This window comes from Helianthus annuus, chromosome 4 (assembly GCF_002127325.2).
Source record: "Helianthus annuus cultivar XRQ/B chromosome 4, HanXRQr2.0-SUNRISE, whole genome shotgun sequence".
NCBI lineage: Eukaryota > Viridiplantae > Streptophyta > Magnoliopsida > Asterales > Asteraceae > Helianthus > Helianthus annuus.
In genome coordinates, this window is record NC_035436.2 from 191,508,102 (window position 1) to 191,526,984 (window position 18,883).

The following is an 18,883-nucleotide window of genomic DNA, read 5'->3' on the forward strand; positions in this document are numbered from 1 at the left end:
GACTTCTATCGGATGCGTGGGCGTACCACGAGCAGGTTCAGCTGGATCAGTATCTTCATCCATATGGTCTTCGGAGAAGTGATCTTGTGGCCCTAATGGAACAAAGCCTGAAGGTTCCTGTATGTAGTCAGCCGGATTAAACTGACCTATGAAGTATGGAGTAGGGTCGTCGTAATTTCGGTGCGGTACCGAACGTGGTAGAGGTATGAAGGAAGGTTGTAGGTTGTTGGGATCATTCTCTGAGTTTGGTCCAAAGGAGTGCCGATAAGATGGCGTCGAGCTGTGTGAGGTGGAATGCCTCGTGGGTTCGTAGAGATCTCTTCGTCGTTGTGGTTCTTCGCTCCTTGTCATTGAAGGATGTCTTGTACCTGATGGTCCAGCTTCGTTATCGTGATTTGTCACGATATCTCCTTTGCCTCTTCTTCCCCTTCCTCTTCCTCGGAATATAACAGGTGGCATTTTCCTGCTTTATAAAACTTTAAATTCCAATAATAAAAGAAAAAGACAAAACTGGAATAACAATTCGAATTTGTCCTAAGTTCTTGTCTAGACTCAAGTATGTGCAATTGTGTCATTGAGATTAAACACATTAGGATAGTGTTTAATTCACTCAATGTTGGCTCTGATACCAACCTGTCACACCCTGATTTCCACGTGTCTCACCGGTGGGCCCGGTGGGGGATTACCGTGACGATGTTGGCAACAATATAGTCAAACCACACAATTATATAAATGCACAGCGGAAGCTTAAGATAAATTTATACTTCAACCTCTGGTTGTAATATCAAATGTATTACAGAAGTCGAATATATCCACAGCGGATCAAAATAATAATAAATTACTGTTCATTCAGATGCAGCATCGAGTTTGCGAGACTATATACGATGCTTAGGACGCCTATACCAGCCCATTTCGTATAGTACCTGCACTTAATCTTTTTGGGGAAAATACGTCAGTTTACACTGGTAAATACGTTCAACTGACACATTTGAAAATGTTTATTAAAATTGATTTGAATGCACGAGGCACAAACTCTTTTATAACTTGGGAAAATTATTAAAATCTTGTGAACGTTTTACATGTTCTTTTATGCGTTCAGTAGCCCGGGTCGTGCCGGGTTAAAGATTTATAGACACACCACATTGCGTAAAACCGTAGTATAAAAACCAACGGCTACGTCTTTTAATTTAATGTCGACAATATATACCGGGTGTACGCCTACACCGGGATGTCGATGGTCGTGGCCATTTCGTAAAATGATGCCAAGGATATCCGGGACAACGGTCATTAAACCCCCCAAAGGCTTTTAAGAAACAAAACTGTTTAAATGAGCCGATCATATTATTTAATTAACCACCTAAGCGATGGAAGAATACAATGCTCAATCAAGCGGTATTAATATACCGTAACCCAAGCCCATATAGGGGAAATAAGTTAAAGTATTTACCTTTGCAAGTATATTTCCTTAATTTGGATTAAATCACCGATAGCTTTTACTGGGGCTCCTAATCTGGAACGAAGGTTTTAATTAACCTCTTAGAATCCTAACGAGTCGTTATAATGGCCGTAGCCTAGACCGGTTGGTTCCGATATGTGAATATGGTTTAATCGCGTGAAAAGGCGAAAACCGAGAATGGAGTGCGATTCTGACCCAACAAGTTCAGAGACTTTTTTAATATGGGTTTATGGTTCACACTCTGGATTTTGGGGTCCAAATAATATAATTTGACCCGTATCGGCTAATTTATGAAAACTAGTTTCATAAGCCGAACCGTGCGCGCAATAGGAGAAACGGTTAACCATGAGAGTCGTACGCTTATTTCCTAAGTCAATATGCCTTAAAGAGGTTGTGGTATCAGTAGGATACCTTCCGTGATGCCCGTAACGAGTTTTAGTTAATATTACGCCCCGTAGGGGCTTTTCGGTCATTTTAAAGACTTTTAAAGAGCTTTTCGAGTTCTACAGGAAATCTGAGTTTCCCGTACAGCTTATAAAGCTTAAAATACTTTATTTATTATTTGGAACCAGTAGCAACTGGAATCGGGTCAAAAGACCTTGTAGAACTCATGTTTTGGCCGAAAAGGGCATATTCGGTATTTACCGAACCGTGGCCATAACCGCAGGTTATGAGCGAGGTAAAAATTATTAAAATCTTTAAAATTCCCAAAATATTATTTTAATACAGTGGGTAAAAGTTTTGGTGTCGAAATCTTGGTTTAGATAGGCGTTATGCTAATTGCGCCGTTTATTACAAAAGTTTACTTTAATTGCGCTATTTAGCATAACTCTCATTCTAGACCTCGGGTTGACGTGAAACTTTAAGGACATGCTTATATTTTAATAAGCAAGGTTCTGGTCCGTTCACGTGTTCGAAATACTCGTTTTATTTTCAAAATGGCGTTACGGTCAACTTTTAGGCGATTAACGGAAATGCGCAAAAGACTCGGATAACTCATGAACCGATTACAGAGGTTTATACCATCATGTAACCTGGTCCTAAGAGAGTCCTAAGGTATGTATATACCTCACTAAAACGGGTCAGAACTGAAGTCAATGCAAAAGTCAAACTTTTGCGACATTCGGCTCCGAACCGGTTCAATATAGCAAATGATCGATTCAAACGAGCGCAAACAAGTTTATATACTTAATATCATATTTTATGAGTGTCAAAACAGGTTTCTTAGTATGTACATTGCAGATTATGCATAAATCGCTAAAATAGCTTTCTGTTGACTTTTTAAGTGCGCATTTGACTCGATATTTGTCATAGTTAGAGTGGTGATCAGGGGGAACCCTTTTAGAGGTTTATTACCCACATAAATACCAACTCAAAACCACTTTTGATTCGTCATAAGACTGAACCATTTGCAAGTTATTGTAATGACAACCGTTAGTTACGACGGTTGTGTTTATAAGCTATAACTATGGAAATGCAAGACCATATTGATTGTGAACGACTTACAGAAGTTGTTTCTTGCTTATAGAGAAGAGATGAATGCTTGGGAGCTCTTAGAATGATCAGAGATGTGTGTTTGAGGTGTGGCGAACATATGCTCACAAGTATGCTATTTATAGCCAAAGAAAGCACCTAAGATCATCACAACTCAGTCTACATTTGATCATGGATCATGGGCAGGTGTCCCTAAGTGATATGGGTCAAGTGTAGGGTGCCCATGCCTCATTCATTGGTGTTTTGATCGTTCAAAGGCTCCAAAAGGCAAGTAGTTACAACTTTCTGCATCTGGGCGTTTTACGCGGCCCGCATGGGAGTTCCATGCTTGTTTAATGCGGGTCGCCTGGGATTCAAATAACAGGCGCGTAAAACAGGAGGCTCGCGGCCCGCCTACACTTAGGCTATTACTTAACGCGGGTCGCGAGAGGCTTGGTTTCCAGAAATTTTAAATCTTTTGAAATGATTATCAGAATCTGGTAATTAATAACGAAATCTTTCGTAATGATTTACCTGACCTTTCGGGTTTGAAGGGGTAACTTTGCGGTTTAGCCCTCGGTTAATTACAACTAAGGACCTCGTGTTATTTACCCGCGTTGTTAAGTCCCCGATTAGTTTATTAATTATTCAGAAAGCCTTAACTTTCATTATTGACGCTTTTAACCCTTCTCCTACGAATTCGATCGTAACTTTCTCGTTTCATAACGAAACTTCGCGAAATTTATATATTATATTTTGGTGAGTGTATAATACCGTTACAAAGCCTTGGGAACGTTAAAGGGTCACTCAGAGGTATAATTAAACATGTTGACACAGTTAACCCCTGTAGCTTGTAATCTCTCACTTTCTTTCGTGTTTCGCTTTCGTACGATCTATGATACATTCGTTTGAAGGTTCAAGCATTTATTTAGGGTTACTATTCAGTATATTTACCCTTGTTGACATTTATAACCCTCGAATTTATATACTTTCAAGGTTTGTCAAAATTAATCCTTTATTCAATATTAATGCCACGTGTAAACAAATGACACGTGTTAACACATTATTGGATGCAAAAATTCGAGGTGTTACATTTAACCCGAAAACACACACGCACTTTGGCTAGGTAACATAGATTTAGGTGAGATTCGTTATTAAACAGGTTGAAATACTTAGATTCGAGTCGTTTATTGGTGAAAATGAGGACACTCCTTGAAGTTCTTGTGAACTTATGATGACATCATCTTTAAAACTCCTCAAATCTTTGGATCATACAACTTCTTCATTAGAAAACATAGATTTAGACTAGATCCGAGTAAAAACGTATGGAAATCTCCTAGATCTAGGTCGTTCTTTCATGAGATGACATTATCCTTGGAGTTCATAAGAACTCCAAGGTGACATCACCCTAGAATGCCCAAAATCCAGAGATTTCACGGTTAAAAGTGGAGATTTGAGAGGTAGAAAGGTGTAGAATTGAGTTTAGATCAAAGAAATACAAGATTTAGGTTAGAAACTTACAAGAATCACGATGAATCGAGGGAAAATAGCCCAAGAGCGTGCTGGGCGAGTGGGAGCTTTTCATCAGGGTGAAAGGTGAGTGAAATGGGGTATTTATAGGCAAGAGAGGGAAGGAGAGGGGAGAGAAGCATTTGGGTCGGTTGGCCCGTTCGATCGGGCGGCCTGTTCGATCGGATGGCCCATCCGATCGGCTGGCCTGTCCGTTCGGATGGCCCATTCGATCGGCTAGGCCATCCGTTCGGAAAGCCTGTCCGTTCGGAGGTGCCTTGGCCAGTTTCGTTAGGCGTTTTGCGTTGCGATAGCTTCGGGCTTTTATTTCGTTCATATTTATTTATTATTTATTTATCTATAATAATAAATCACCAGAGGGTCGTATATACGTATCTATATGTCCAATATTCGGTGCGATGGTCGAGTTACGCGTGCCTTCGAGTGCTTTCTTCGACGTGATGTGCCACAATGATTATCGGGGTACTACTTGCTCGTATTGCCATCATCGTCACGATGGTTGGAGGCATGGTACTCACCCGAAAGTCCTTGTTAGCGTTAATTGTTTAAGAAAATAGTGTTGTAATAGTGATAGAATATGCGTAAATATTCGATTATACTTCGATGTAGCGATGTATCTGATATAGTTACATTATGATCTGAATCTCCGGTGCTAGGCGTAACGAGTAAAGCGAGCGGTAACAGCGCACCAAAGTGCGGGGTGTTACACAAAGCATGAAGAAAAGCTTGCATTTGTCTTTAAACTGATACACAAGGGGGATGCAAAACAAGAGCGAAAAGAAGTGGTCCCAAATGGGTCCCCTTGCTGAACTCCTCTGGTAGACCAAATGTGCACATCTCCAAGATACAATCTTGTTGGTTGCCCGTATAAAAATTCTACCCACAAAGAAATAAAAGAACACCTCATCCTGACCTCACGAAGTAAGACTGTGTTAGAATTATGATTAAACTTTATTATGTTTATATATATTCGAACTTGTATAAGTATTAAATGATATGTATTCGAATTATGGATGATAGCTTATGTAATTCGGTTTGATAAGCGGGTGATTTCAAATAACTGCCAGAGCAGTTATTCCCGCCAATTGAACCGCCAAAACTATGACATATATATATATGTGAATACCGGCAACGTTTTCCGGTATCAAGACATTCAAGTTATACTCGAATTGTCCCATATTCCCTGTTTGAACTTCCTGCATTTATACATTCTTTCTGAACATGGACATTCAATTCGGTTCAATCTCGAACAAGAATCCATCCATGTCTCACACTTCCGCTGCAACTATGAAGTCCGATTCCTAACATAGTGGTATCAGAGCATCGTTGGGAAGGAAGACATAAATCAAACCCACTTCCACTTTGTTACCGTGTCAACATTGCACAGACGAGAAGAATGATAAAGAAAAACGAATTCCTCGAAGACTCTGTTATTATTGTCACCAACTGGGGCACCAGATTTATTCCTGCAAGGAGAAAGAAAACGACGAGGCGACCCAATTAATTCATCAGGCGGTGAACACAGGAATACAGAAACAAGAAGGAGTGATTAATGATCATCAAGAGATGATTGTTGTCGGTACCAAAGGAGGGCTATGGAGCGACATCTGGTACGTTAGTTCTGTCTTTACACATCATATTGCCGGAAACTTAAATGTGTTTAAACGCATTAAACACATTGTTGGGTTTGACACACGTTGTGGGGAATACAACTTCTTATTTACTCGAGGGGTTGGGTCGGTTGAAATAAAATCAAGCAACGAAATCATGAGAATACAAAGTGTATTCTACTCACCGGAATTAGACCAGAACGTTTTGAGTTTGGATCAGTTAACGTTGCAAGGTTTCACCGTCAACAAGTCCGGTGACACTTGCAAAATCTATCCAATGTTCTCAATTCCGGTTAATTCCGTGAATGATGTGAGTGGCTTGACAAAGGAAGAAGAAATCAGTCTAAACGAAAAACAATGAATACTTGATGTGAGTATCATTGATGACGAATTCAAAGAAAGATGTTTAAATTCCTGCTTCGAAGAATTAAATCTGTCTTCACAAGAGACGGATTGGAGTTTGATGATCATCAAGGCCATGGAGTTCCACGAGTTCACCGACTGCAAAGCTTTACTGGACATGATCGATGATAGGGAGTTTGTATTCAAATACAAACACGTTTTGGAGGCAAAGTTCGAGGAGATGGTGAAGTGGTTCCTGAACGTCTATATGGGAATATCTTCAAGGCCAGTCCCTCCATATGCTCCGAATAAAAAGAAAGTAGATCTACTAGGACTGTACGTGTTGGTGGAAAGAGACGGCGGCTACCGGGATGTCACAAGTGACAATTTATGGTCGGTGATAGCGAAGGATTTAGGTTTTGATTACTAAGACGGCGATTACATGAGAATTATCTATGCCATGTATCTCGACGTCTTAGAGTATTATTACAGGTTTAAAACGGTTCAAGAAAAGGTTTATGACAAGGAGATGGTGAATGAAGGAGAAGGTCCTTCTCACGGGTGCCATGTGAGAAGGAAAAGTGCAGGTGATGATCAAGATGAGGCTGCTTCGGCCCACTACGCTCTCTTCGCCGGAAACGAATGGGAGGATGACTAGAATAAGCAAAAGAAACAGAAGCGGTTCAATTTCAATCATGCGAGGAAAGCCATTGAAGAAGCCAACCGGAGTGTTATGCAGCATACTCGGAAACATAACTAAAGTTTAAGGGGGTTATGTTAGAATTATGATTAAACTTTATTATGTTTATATATATTCGAACTTGTATAAGTATTAAATGATATGTATTCGATTTAAGGATGATAGCTTATGATAAGCGGGTGATTTCAAATAACTGCCGGAGCAGTTATTCCCGCCAATTGAACCGCCAAAACTATGACATATATATATGTGAATACCGACAACATTTTCCGGTATCAAGACATTCAAGTTATACTCGAATTGTCCCATATTCCCTGTTTGAACTTCCTGCATTTATACATTCTTTCTGAACATGGACATTCAATTCGGTTCAATCTCGAACAAGAATCCATCCATGTCTCACACTTCAGCTGCAACTATGAATGCAACTATGAAGTCTGATTCCCAACAGACTGATCTATCCACCTGATTAAAAGCATTATAAAAATCTACAGTAAATATTGCAAGAGAGCTATCAATGTGACGTTTATTTAAAACCCAACAAATCAATATATTCTTCAACCCCTATGATACTCTATCAATATGTAATTAGTTATGAATTTTATTCATCCTTGTACGTGCTCATCATTATTATCCCATAGTGTTTGGGTTTCGGAAATTCCTTTTTGACATGAACATCCAGTGGACACTCCATTGAGTTAGTAAATTGCAACCTAATGACCTGTTATATAAATCTACACTACGTAAATTCAACGATTTATTAATAAGGGTGGAGATACAATAGGAAGTTTATTTGGCTAGGAAGGCTAGGAAGTGATCTTGACCATCCATTAAGTTAATCAAGGGCTAAGATTAAATCAGGGAAATTGAAAGGAAGAAAAGAGGCGCGTGAGTTTGTTCAAGGGCATTCTAGTCAATCCAAGCCAATAGTTTCCCTCTCATCCAATTCCCCCCTATTTTTTAAACGTTAATAACTCTTTCATACGACATTATTTTTTTATAAAAATTGCACCAAAAAAAACGAGCGTTTTTTTATCTTTAAAACGAGTATACTATTGCTATATTTAAAAAAAAATTAAAACCCAGTTGCGTAAAACGCAATAGAAAAACCACCAGTTACGTAAAACGCAATGAAAAAAAAACTAAAAAATGACATTTTTCTAAAACGCAATGCACCAAAAACACAAAGAAATGACTTATTTGTAAAACGCAATGGTCAGAAAACACAAAGAAATGTCTTATTTGTAAAACGCAATGGCCAGAAAACACATAAAAAAGTGTTTTACCTAAAACGCAATGCACAAAAAACACATAAAAAGGTGTTTTACCTAAAACGCAATGGCCAGAAAACACAAAGAAATGTTTTATTTGTAAAATGCAATGCCAGAAAACACTTAAAAATGTCTGTTTTCTAAAACGCAATGACCTAAAAAACAAAAGAAAGTGTTCTCTGTAAAACGCAATGGATTGAAAACACCTAAAAATGTGTTTTATCTAAAACGCAATGACTAAAAACACTTCAAAAATGTGTTTTACCTAAAACGCAATGACTAAAGATACTTAAAAATGTGTTTTTTCTAAAACACAATAGCCAGAAAACACATAAAACTCTCTTATTTCTAAAACGCAATGGACACATAAAACTGTTTGTGAACTGTTTGTGAATTGTCTGTGAACTGTCTGAATTGTCTACGAATTACTGTATTCGAAATGAGCCAATTTCTGGAATATTAATTTTTCTGATGCGTTTTTAGTACAGCAATTTCTGGAATATTAATTTCTCAACCCCAGCCAGGGGCTCTGCCCCTTGGACCCCGCAAGGGGCTGCCGCCCCCGGACCCCCGCCAAGATTGTAAAACGCAACGACTAAATAAAAACCCAGATCGTGAAAATGAAATTAAAGAATTTCTTACATGGATCGAAGCCGGTTTCTTCATCAATTGACGAAATTTGAATGATAGAAACACTTATCAGCGATTGAATCGAATAAATCGAGTGATTATCTTCAAAATCACCAGAAAAAACGAGATTTTAAATGAAATTAAACTGGATTTTCTTCGAAAAAACTGAAGAACACATTGATCGGGTTTTGAATCATTGATTGGTGATGAAAATCGCACTATAATGTAGTGATTATTGAGATAGAAAGTGAAGAAATGGTTGAAGATGGTGGGTTTTGAAAATGGTGGATTTTGAAGTTACTGGGTTTTGAAAGAGGAAGAAGAAGGAGTTGGATTGACTAAAATACACTTTTTCTTTATTTTAAATGTTGTCACATGTCATAATTCTATGGCTTTCTATTCTTCCTAGCCAAAATTAACTTCCTATTTGATAAATAGCAAGTCTGATTGAACAAGTTTATTAAACATGCGGACTCATAAATCATTAAAAGTACTTTGATAGTTTGATATAACAAGTATACATTAGATTATGTCAAATGTACTGGTAGAAGAGTGTATGGGTCGATCTGAATCAATTTTGGGCTCAAACGGAACTTAATCCAAAATTTCATTTTTTGGGTTTTTCAAAACCGTTTAGTTTCGGTTTTTTAGTACTCTGTCTCCACTTCTGTTCACTTGTTCAGTTTTGTTTTTTTTTTCTTTAGTTGACATTTGGGCCAAAAGATGGTTCATAATAATAAATTTGGGCCTAAACTTTGTGGCCTGCACTATTTTATAATTTATTATAATAAGTTACTTAATTACTTAACATTCAATACTAAAATCCGCGTGTTCGTCCTGTTCGCTTTTGATACATTTGGCGTTCTCGCCCCTGACGCGGTGCAGTTCTTAAAGCGGGTTCAACATGTGGTAAGCAGTAACACCGCACATGTTAAGGGGCATAATTTTGTGTTTAGCAGGATAGGGTTTGTTATTCAAAAAGAGGTAGCGGTGCAGCTTGTTGCTCGTCTACCTGCCATTAGTTTGTAATCGTATTGAGTTTGTTTAAAAAAAAAAACTCAACTAACTGAAATACTAAAATATGTAATGTAATTCATTTATTCAATCACAAACGTCGATTTTTATGGGTTCGGTTTGGAATTTTCGGTTTAGGGTACATGCAAAACCAAAGCCGATTTGAAATTTGGATTTGAAAAAACCATGAAACCAAACATTCGGTTAAAGGTTGAGTTGGATATTTAGGCACGCACCTGTCTTAGCATAGATGTTGTGGGCCAGGTAACTCGTTTTAGTATAGATGTTTATGGACCAAGAAATGGGCGAAAAAGATAGAATACAAAATAATTGGTTGGGCTACTCATCTCATTAACGGTCAAACATTTCGTCATTCGTATGTTAGGTGTTCATCTACTTCTTGTCAACTAATAATAGATATGTCATATAAGTTCTACATTACATTACATGACATTTAATTACACTAAACATAATATATTGTAATATTATATTATATTATATGCTATGATGATATGTTATGTACATTATATGATTATATTATAATATAATATAATTATCTATTTAACACTGAAATTATATTAACATTACTGCAATATATTTTCTAAAATTTTAGTTATTTATATAATAACAAATTCACTGACTTCAACAAAATTCACCAATAACCTTCTTTGTTATGGATATTTAACATAAACTATAATTATTAACTATAGCATTAAGTTTGTTCACTTTTTTTTACATCATAATTAACGTACATTATTCTTCATTTTATGATAATTTTTTAGTTGTTATCATATAAATTTAAAAACTGTATTTATAGTTAATTTTTTTTTTTTTTAACATAATTCAATTTCATTCATACTTGTAAAGTTACATCAAAACAGAAGGTAGACGGGCAACAAGCTGCGCCGCTACCTTCTGTTAATTGATATCATAAATTTTATTTATTTCATTTCCAGATTCATATTTATTTAACAGTATTTACCTATTGTGTTAAACACCAAACAACCAATGGCGGACAAATAAATTATTTGCTCGGGGTACGGAGAAGGTGTTCAACCATATTTTCAAGGGGTGCGGTCGAGGTTTTTGCCTAAAATATACACTAATTTTTTTTTTCAAAGGGTGCGGCCACCCACCCTGGCCCAAGGGTAGGTCCGCCCATGCAAACAACCTTTCAAGTTACAATACCATGTTTACCTTCTTTTTTTAACAACCAAACGAAATTTTATACATTCCAATATTTACATCACAACAAATACCATGTTTACCTACACCCGTTACATAACCAATTTCAAATACAGAGTTACCATACGAACAATTATATGTAGTTAAAAAAATAATATATCAACTAAAGTTACGTATCATATTTAGGGTAAAAATCCATACAAATAGATTTATCTATAAAACGTACGAATGACGTGAAAAAGTAAAAAAAAAAAAAATCGGTGACATTTTCGTAGTTATTTTTTTTTTTTGAACGGCCAACAAACTCAATCCCGAGCACTCTCAGGGCACCCACTGGACAAACGGAGTACTCCGAGAGTAACCCGAGTCCACCACCAATTCCGGGGAAAACCCGGTAACCCACCCGCCCGAAGGCACGACGGTGAAATTAACGGTAAAACCCGTTTGTCTCAAGGATCCAACCCAGGTTTCCCCGGGTCTCCTATCATTGCCCACCAATGCCTCACTCTGCACCAAGTGGGAGTCGAACCTGCATCTCTCAAGAGAAATGCAAGTCTTCCACCACTTGATCTAGAGATCATTGGCATTTTCGTAGTTATTTTACTTAATTATCTTACAAGATTAAAATTATCTTACAAGATCATTTGTGGAGTAATTATAATACTCTACAAAATTACCCTACAAGATCTAAATTACTCTATAAGATCATGGGTAGAGTAATTTTTATAATTACCCTGTAAAATAATTACAAAAATGTCACTATTTTTTTTACTTTTCTACACTTTCGTACGTTTTATACGATAAACGTATTTGTATATGATCTTTTCTATCTTATTTAATACGATAAGCTATAAATATTGATTTTGAAATTTCATTATAAGACCTAATAGTTTCCTCCTGAAAATTCGAGGACCACAAATATTTAGGCCCATTTGGAAAAGAAAACACAAAACAAAAAATGTCGAAAAAGGGGTTAACATGACATAATTCAAATGTTAAAGGGCACAAATCACAAAACAACAAACTTACAATTCAAACCCCACATTTATCCTCTTCATACAAAACCAACCCTCACACTTTTATCCCTAATATGAATCACATACATACATACACACACACAAACAGGGTATCGCCACAGGTATATGTGTTTAGATATAGAGAAGAAAAACACACACAAATTCTCTCATCTCTATCGTTCTTATCCGTTAATTGATTCTTCTAACAACCGCCAATTTCACACCAATTTTATTCTCGAATCTCTTCCAGATCTTCTTCACTCAGGTACACATCAAACTGTTTATATCCTTTCATTTCTGTTAATGTATCAGATTGTGCCTTAATTCTTATTATACTAGCCTCTTGATTATTGTTTATTGGTTGTTGTTGTTGTTGATAGAATTTGCTATAAAGTTGCTCGATTTTTAGTGTTTTTTTTTTTTTTGTAGTCACGAACTTCCGTATGTGTTTTTGTTGTTTTGGTTTTGGTTTGAAACAGAAGTTTTTTGTAGTTATTAGGTGGGAAAATTAACCTCTAATTTGTAAATTGGTAATGGATGAGCGGTTTAGGGTTAGGGTTTTTGCAGAATTGGTGTATTAATTTGTTGTTTGATTTTGGGTTATTTGGTGTGATTTAGTGTTTGTCTGGTTATTGGTAAAATTAATCAGCTTAAATAGGTGTATTAATATGTGAAGAAGTTATTTTATTTTATATATATTTTTTAATTTTTTGGGTAAATGATGGATTTTTGTCTTAGGGTTTTGCACATATTAGCGAACGATTTTCGTGTTGATAAGCTGGTATAATCCGTTTGAAGTGTTAGGGTTTTGCACAATAAGTGAATGACAGTTTATTTAGTTGCTACAGTTTTCTGTAATTTGTGCACTAAGAGGTTCATCTTTATAGAGTTGAAATGTACTAGTGGTGTATGTCTAGGGTTTCGCATCTTAACGAAGCAGTTTGGTTTTATTTGTGAAGCGTTATCCGTTTACGTAGTTGTCGAACTGGATTACTTGGGATAATGAAGGTTCTTAAAGTCTGTGCATGATGGAGTTGCCCTACGGTTTGCTCTGTGTTTAGTAGGCTACCGATAACTAAGTTTACAAAATGTAGTTCTTTTTTCATTTGTTTCTCGGTTTGGTTAGGGTCGGGAGGGTTGTAAACTTTGTTGATGATAGTTTTTGGGTCAGATGATTGTATTTGATTTGTTAAATGTTACAGTTACCTTGTAGTTCTTATTCATAAGAAGGAATATATCTGTGCGAATTTTTTCAGTTATTACTGTTCTTAATACTTTCATGTCTAATGATTGAAATGGAACGAAATGGCTTTTGAATTAGGGTTCTCTGTTCATTTGCGTAATGCTTGATTGGTTATGGTCAAACTTCCCCACATTAGTTATGTGTGTGAAACTGTGAATATAATTGTAAATCGGGCTTAAAGTACAGACGTATATTCTTAGATTTAAGCTAACTATTGTTCATGCAAAGTTGCCAAAAGAAAGCTACTTTTGAAGTATGAACAAGAATTGTGGAAATATAAAAAGGAAACCATACTTTTGGGCTTTTTCCTCTTTTCCCAATAATGTTCTAATTTTCCAGGTTCTAGGCTTTTTTTTAATAACGATTATATATTAGGATCTTGGTTTAAAAAAGCGCGCCTTAAGCGCGATTAAGCGCGAAGCGCACCTAGGCGCAAAGTAGATCGCCTTGTGTGACATAAGGCGCATGATGTACAAGAAGCGCAGCTGAGGCGCGCTTTTTAGGGGGAAAATCGACACAAGACGCAGCTGAGGCGCGCGCTTTTTGTACGTTGGGTGTTTCTATGCTTCTGAGTGTTGTACACCAGGCTTTTTATGTTGTACATTTATGTTTTTTTTTCATTTTAAAACATATATAAAGCTTAATTATAGCTACATCATAGCTATTGGATGTTAAACACTTATGGGATATATAAAATAAAATATATAATCACTTTGCGCTTCGCGTACGAAAAGCTCACCGCTTTTGCGCTTCGCTTTTTAAAAATCGGTTTTAGGCTTCATCGCTTTTGTGCGCTTCCCGCTTTTTTAAACCAAGATTAGGATGCATTTATTTAACAGATGTTTGAAAATCTGAGATCATGGCTGCATTTGATAATTTGAAATTAAACCTACAAAAATGTTTATTTTATTGTATCAGTGATTTGCTAATTAAATTTGTGGAACAATTACTGGCAATATTCAGTCGACTAGCAGAAGGTTTGTTAATATATGAAGATCACTTATCACTAATATTTGTTGTTTTAAATCTCGATTACAGGTTAAATTAACTCGTGCGTCATTCTTATTTAAGTATTTATCATCCTGGCATAATGTCAGAACCGGATGTGATTAAACCCGAGGTATCATATTCACTTTTCTTCTTGATTTATAAATTAAATTCAAACAACTTTTATAGACCCGTAATTAAACATGTTATCTCGCATCAATGTTGAGATGTTCTCGTATGTCATGAAATAACTTTTATAGAGTAAATTGCCATTTTAGTCCCTGAGGTTTGACTAAAATTGCCACTTTAGTCCAAATAGATGGTTGTGATGGGGTGGGTGGTGGGAGGTGGTGGTGGTGGTCGATGAAAATGGCAAAAAATGACAAAAGTCAGGGACTAAAATGACAGAAAACAAAACTATTTGGACTAAAATGGCAAGAAAAAAACTATTTGGACTAAAGTGGCAATTTTTGTCAAACCTCAGGGACTAAAATGGCAATTTACTCACTAACATTTTTCTAACATGAATATATTCCATCGTCTTATTTCAGATGATGAAGTCATATATATGGCTTCAAACTGCTGATGGATCGATTCAGCAAGTGGAACAAGAGGTTGCCATATTTTGTCCTTTCATATGTCACGAGATACATGCAGGCATGGGTTCTTCAAAAACATATCCAATTTCTCTTCCAGCACGAGTCAATCCCGTTACATTAAGTTTAATACTTGATTATTGTCGGTTCCATCAAGTCCCAGGCCGCTCTAACAAGGTACGCATTAAAGCAACAATTTCTTTTTTTTTTTTTTATGAAAACAGGTTAATGTTGTAACAAAATAGTGATTCCATTTCCATATAATCGTTTCTTGATCAATGAAAAAGGGTGGTTTTTTTTATAGGAGCGCAAGTCATTTGATGAAAAGTTTATCCGTATGGACACAAATAGGCTGTGTGAATTAACTTCCGCTGCTGACAGTCTGCAATTAAAGCCGTTAGTTGATCTTACCAGTAGAGCACTTGCAAGAATGATTGAAGGAAAAACTCCTGAAGAAATACGTGAAACTTTTCACATACCTGATGATCTAACAGAGGTGCTTTATGCATGCATATACCCACAGATATATACATATAGAGTAAAATGCCATTTTCGTTCCTGAGGTTTGGCCAGTTTTGCGACTTTCGTCCAAAGGTTTGTTTTTCGCATCTGGATCCAAAAGGTTTAAAACCTTGCCATTTTCATCCAGCTCGTCAACTCCATCCATTTTTCTTCGTTAAGTCAGGGGTATTTCCGTCTTTGTTGTTAACTTAAAAGGCAATTTGGTCTTTTTCACTCTATGTACAAGCATTTAGCATAATGTACAAGTATTCAAAAGACCGAATTGCCCTTTAGGTTAACAAAAAAGACGAAATACCCCTGACTTAACGGAGAAAAATGGATGGAGTTAACGAGCTGGATGAAAATGGCAAGATTTTAAACCTTTTGGATCCAGATGCGGAAAAACAAACCTTTGGACGAAAGTCGCAAAACTGGCCAAACCTCAGGGGCAAAAATGGCATTTTACTCGTACAAATATAATGTGTTATGTCTGCTTAGTAATAATATATATTTTAATAATTGTTGTAGGAAGAAAAGCTGGAGCCTTTGAAAAATATAACCGATGACCCGCGTATACGATTGTTGAATAGACTTTACGCAAGAAAGAGGAAAGAACTAAAAGAAAAAGAGAAACTCAAGGTACTTTTTTGTTTAGCCCATTTTGTCACATGTCATTTTTGAATTTGATGATAGTTGCGTTTTCAGAACGTTGAAGTTGAAGCAGAGCATGTAGATGATCGTTCAGTGGATGAGCTCTTGTCGTTTATTAATGGAGAAAATGGAGGTACTTATCCAATGTCCACACACATATACACTTATATGATATATGTATCACACACACAAGTATACGTAAATATACACACATATACAGGTCGTATTAACATGATTATTGGTTCTTTTTTTTGCAGATTCCAAGGAAGTAAAAACAGCAAAGAACAAAAAGAAAAACCGTAGAAGAAAGGAGCAACAAAAGAACGCTCCTCCTGTATGCGCTAATTCAAACACCTCTTCATCTCCAAGCAATGGCACAAAGGTTCATAACGCGAATTTGAAATGCTAAAGTCATCAGTTTATTAATTATTGAGACGTTTGTCCGATGTTTCAGGAATCGAATGGTGTTAGTTCTGTAAGTCGTGACGATAGGGTGAAAGGTCATTGTCTACCGAATATCAGTGAGCTTTTGAAGTTGCAAGATTCAGAAGATGATAGATTTGCACTTGATGATGATTTTGATGATTGCGACATAGGAGATGGCATAGATCCTGAAATTAAAGAGCAAATTGACAGGTGCGAGTTTACGTTGATGACATTGTCATGACATCATGATGTCATCCCTTTAATATTTACTGATCATTTTATCTCATGCTTTCTTTTTGGAACAAAACTTTGTTAATTTTGCTTTTTTATTTTACATTGATGAAATTGTAGATTTTGTATGATTTTGAAATACCATAAAGCCACATAAAGATTACCAAATGTTAATTAATATATCTATATCTATACTTTATTATAATACATATAAGAAGGGCAAAAAAGTAATTATACATAATTTTAAGAGTTTTAAGTAATTACAACTTTTAAAACATATGGTACAATTCTCTAAAACATATTGTTGACTTTTAAACCAACTTCCCTCATGATTTTAAAACGGCCATATTTTTCATACGTTAATTTTTTTTTTAATTTACACTATAAAAACGAGCATTTCATTCTCTTTAGTTTGAGTTTGGTATTGCTATAGTTTTTTTTTTATTTTTTATTTTTTAAATTAACATGTTACGTGAGATTACCAGTGATTAGGGTGCAAATGAGCTGAGCGGCTTGCGAGCTGCTCAAGAAAAAGCTCTAAACGAGCCAAGCTATATGGAGCCTGAGCCGAGCTTGAGCCTAAAATAAAGCTCGTTTATTTATCGAGCCCAAGCTCGAGCCTGGCATGTGAAGCTTTTGTCATTCTTGTCGAGCCTTATCGAGCTTTGGTGTAATATTAGTTCTTATTAATATTCAATAACATTTACCACAGATTTAAAGTTCTCTAGTAAACAAGCCGAGCCGAGCTTATTTAAACTTGTTTATGAGCCGAGCCCAAGCCTAAAAATAAGCTTGTTTAGTAAACGAGCCCGAGCCGAGCTTATCGAGCTTGCGAACCTAGCAAGTCGATTATTTATATGTATTAATTAATAGATAATAAACGAGCCGAGCCCGAGCTTGAGAAACTACCAACGAGCTCGAGCTCGGGCTCAGCTCGGCTCATTTGCACCCCTACCAGTTTACTGGTGTCTGTGTTTCTCACTGCATCGTGGGGGCACCCCTTTCATACACATACATATATATATATATATATATATATATATATATCTATGTGTGTGTGTGTGTGTGTGTGTGTGTTCTGATTTGTTTGGTTTATCAGGGAAGTAGAGGACTTTGCTAGAAGGTTGAATTCTGATTGGCCAGAAAGAGTGCAAGAGCTTTTATCACTAGGCCAAGAACGAAGACCAAGTTTATATTCTATTAACGGAAATGGTTGCTCAACGAAACGTTCAAGTATGTATGCTTTCTTAATTTCCAGCCGTTTATTTTTCTGCTTTTTGTTCCTCCAATTTTTAATCATTTGACTGTAGAGAGCAATTTTGACCCGCTTATATACAAAAGGTTTGGTTTGGGACTTTGGGTTATTTTAAACCTCTAATGGGTCAAGCTAAAGGGATACGGTTAAACGGGTCGTGTAATCATATGTTAACACGAATATCGTTTGTAATGGACAGATGCATCAGGGCTGGAGAAGCATGAGAAGTGATGTCTAAACTGACCAGGACTCAGATTTTGACTTTCTGAAAGAGATTAGAAATATGCATGGATTTTCAACTGTAAACCACCTAAGTTATATTTCTTTTTTCTCTTTAATTAGTTTGTCAGACCCAAAATGATGCAATTTTGATATGTTTTATTTGGGTTTTTTTTTTAATTTTTATTTAACAGTGTTTTTATTCTGGTTGGATAATAATTAAAGTTGCACTTTGTAATAATGCTAGGAAAGTAAAAGGAGGGTTGGTCTTGTTTTGCTAAATTACTTAAGACTATAACATAAACCAAAGTAAGTCAAAGTTCATCCTGCATATGTAATAAGCAGGCCTGCATTAAATAAGAGTGATAGCTTTTTAAACGCTGCATTTTGCAACTGGTAAGAATATTTTTGCATTTATGTGTATCCCTTAAAGCAGTTTGAGGGTAGATGCACGATACCCCCGACCGTGGACCCGACAACGCTTGCCTGGCGGAGAAACCCCTGCCAACTCGAGGGGAACTGAAGAGCCTGGGGTTACCAGGTTTCG

The 18,883-nt window shown here is 36.4% G+C and overlaps 1 protein-coding gene across 1 annotated transcript; it reads left to right on the top strand.

The window, feature by feature from the left end:
* The first annotated feature begins 12,316 nt into the window (after positions 1-12,316).
* On the top strand, positions 12,317-18,543 carry LOC110937621 (SKP1-like protein 21). The gene is made up of 10 exons (XM_022180068.2): positions 12,317-12,492; positions 14,509-14,590; positions 15,009-15,230; positions 15,358-15,549; positions 16,083-16,193; positions 16,260-16,338; positions 16,463-16,587; positions 16,660-16,841; positions 17,962-18,095; positions 18,317-18,543. The coding sequence occupies exons 2-10, from the start codon at positions 14,561-14,563 to the stop codon at positions 18,346-18,348; spliced, it is 1,107 nt and encodes a 368-aa protein (XP_022035760.1). The 5' UTR covers positions 12,317-12,492; positions 14,509-14,560; the 3' UTR covers positions 18,349-18,543.
* Positions 18,544-18,883: the final 340 nt, after the last annotated feature.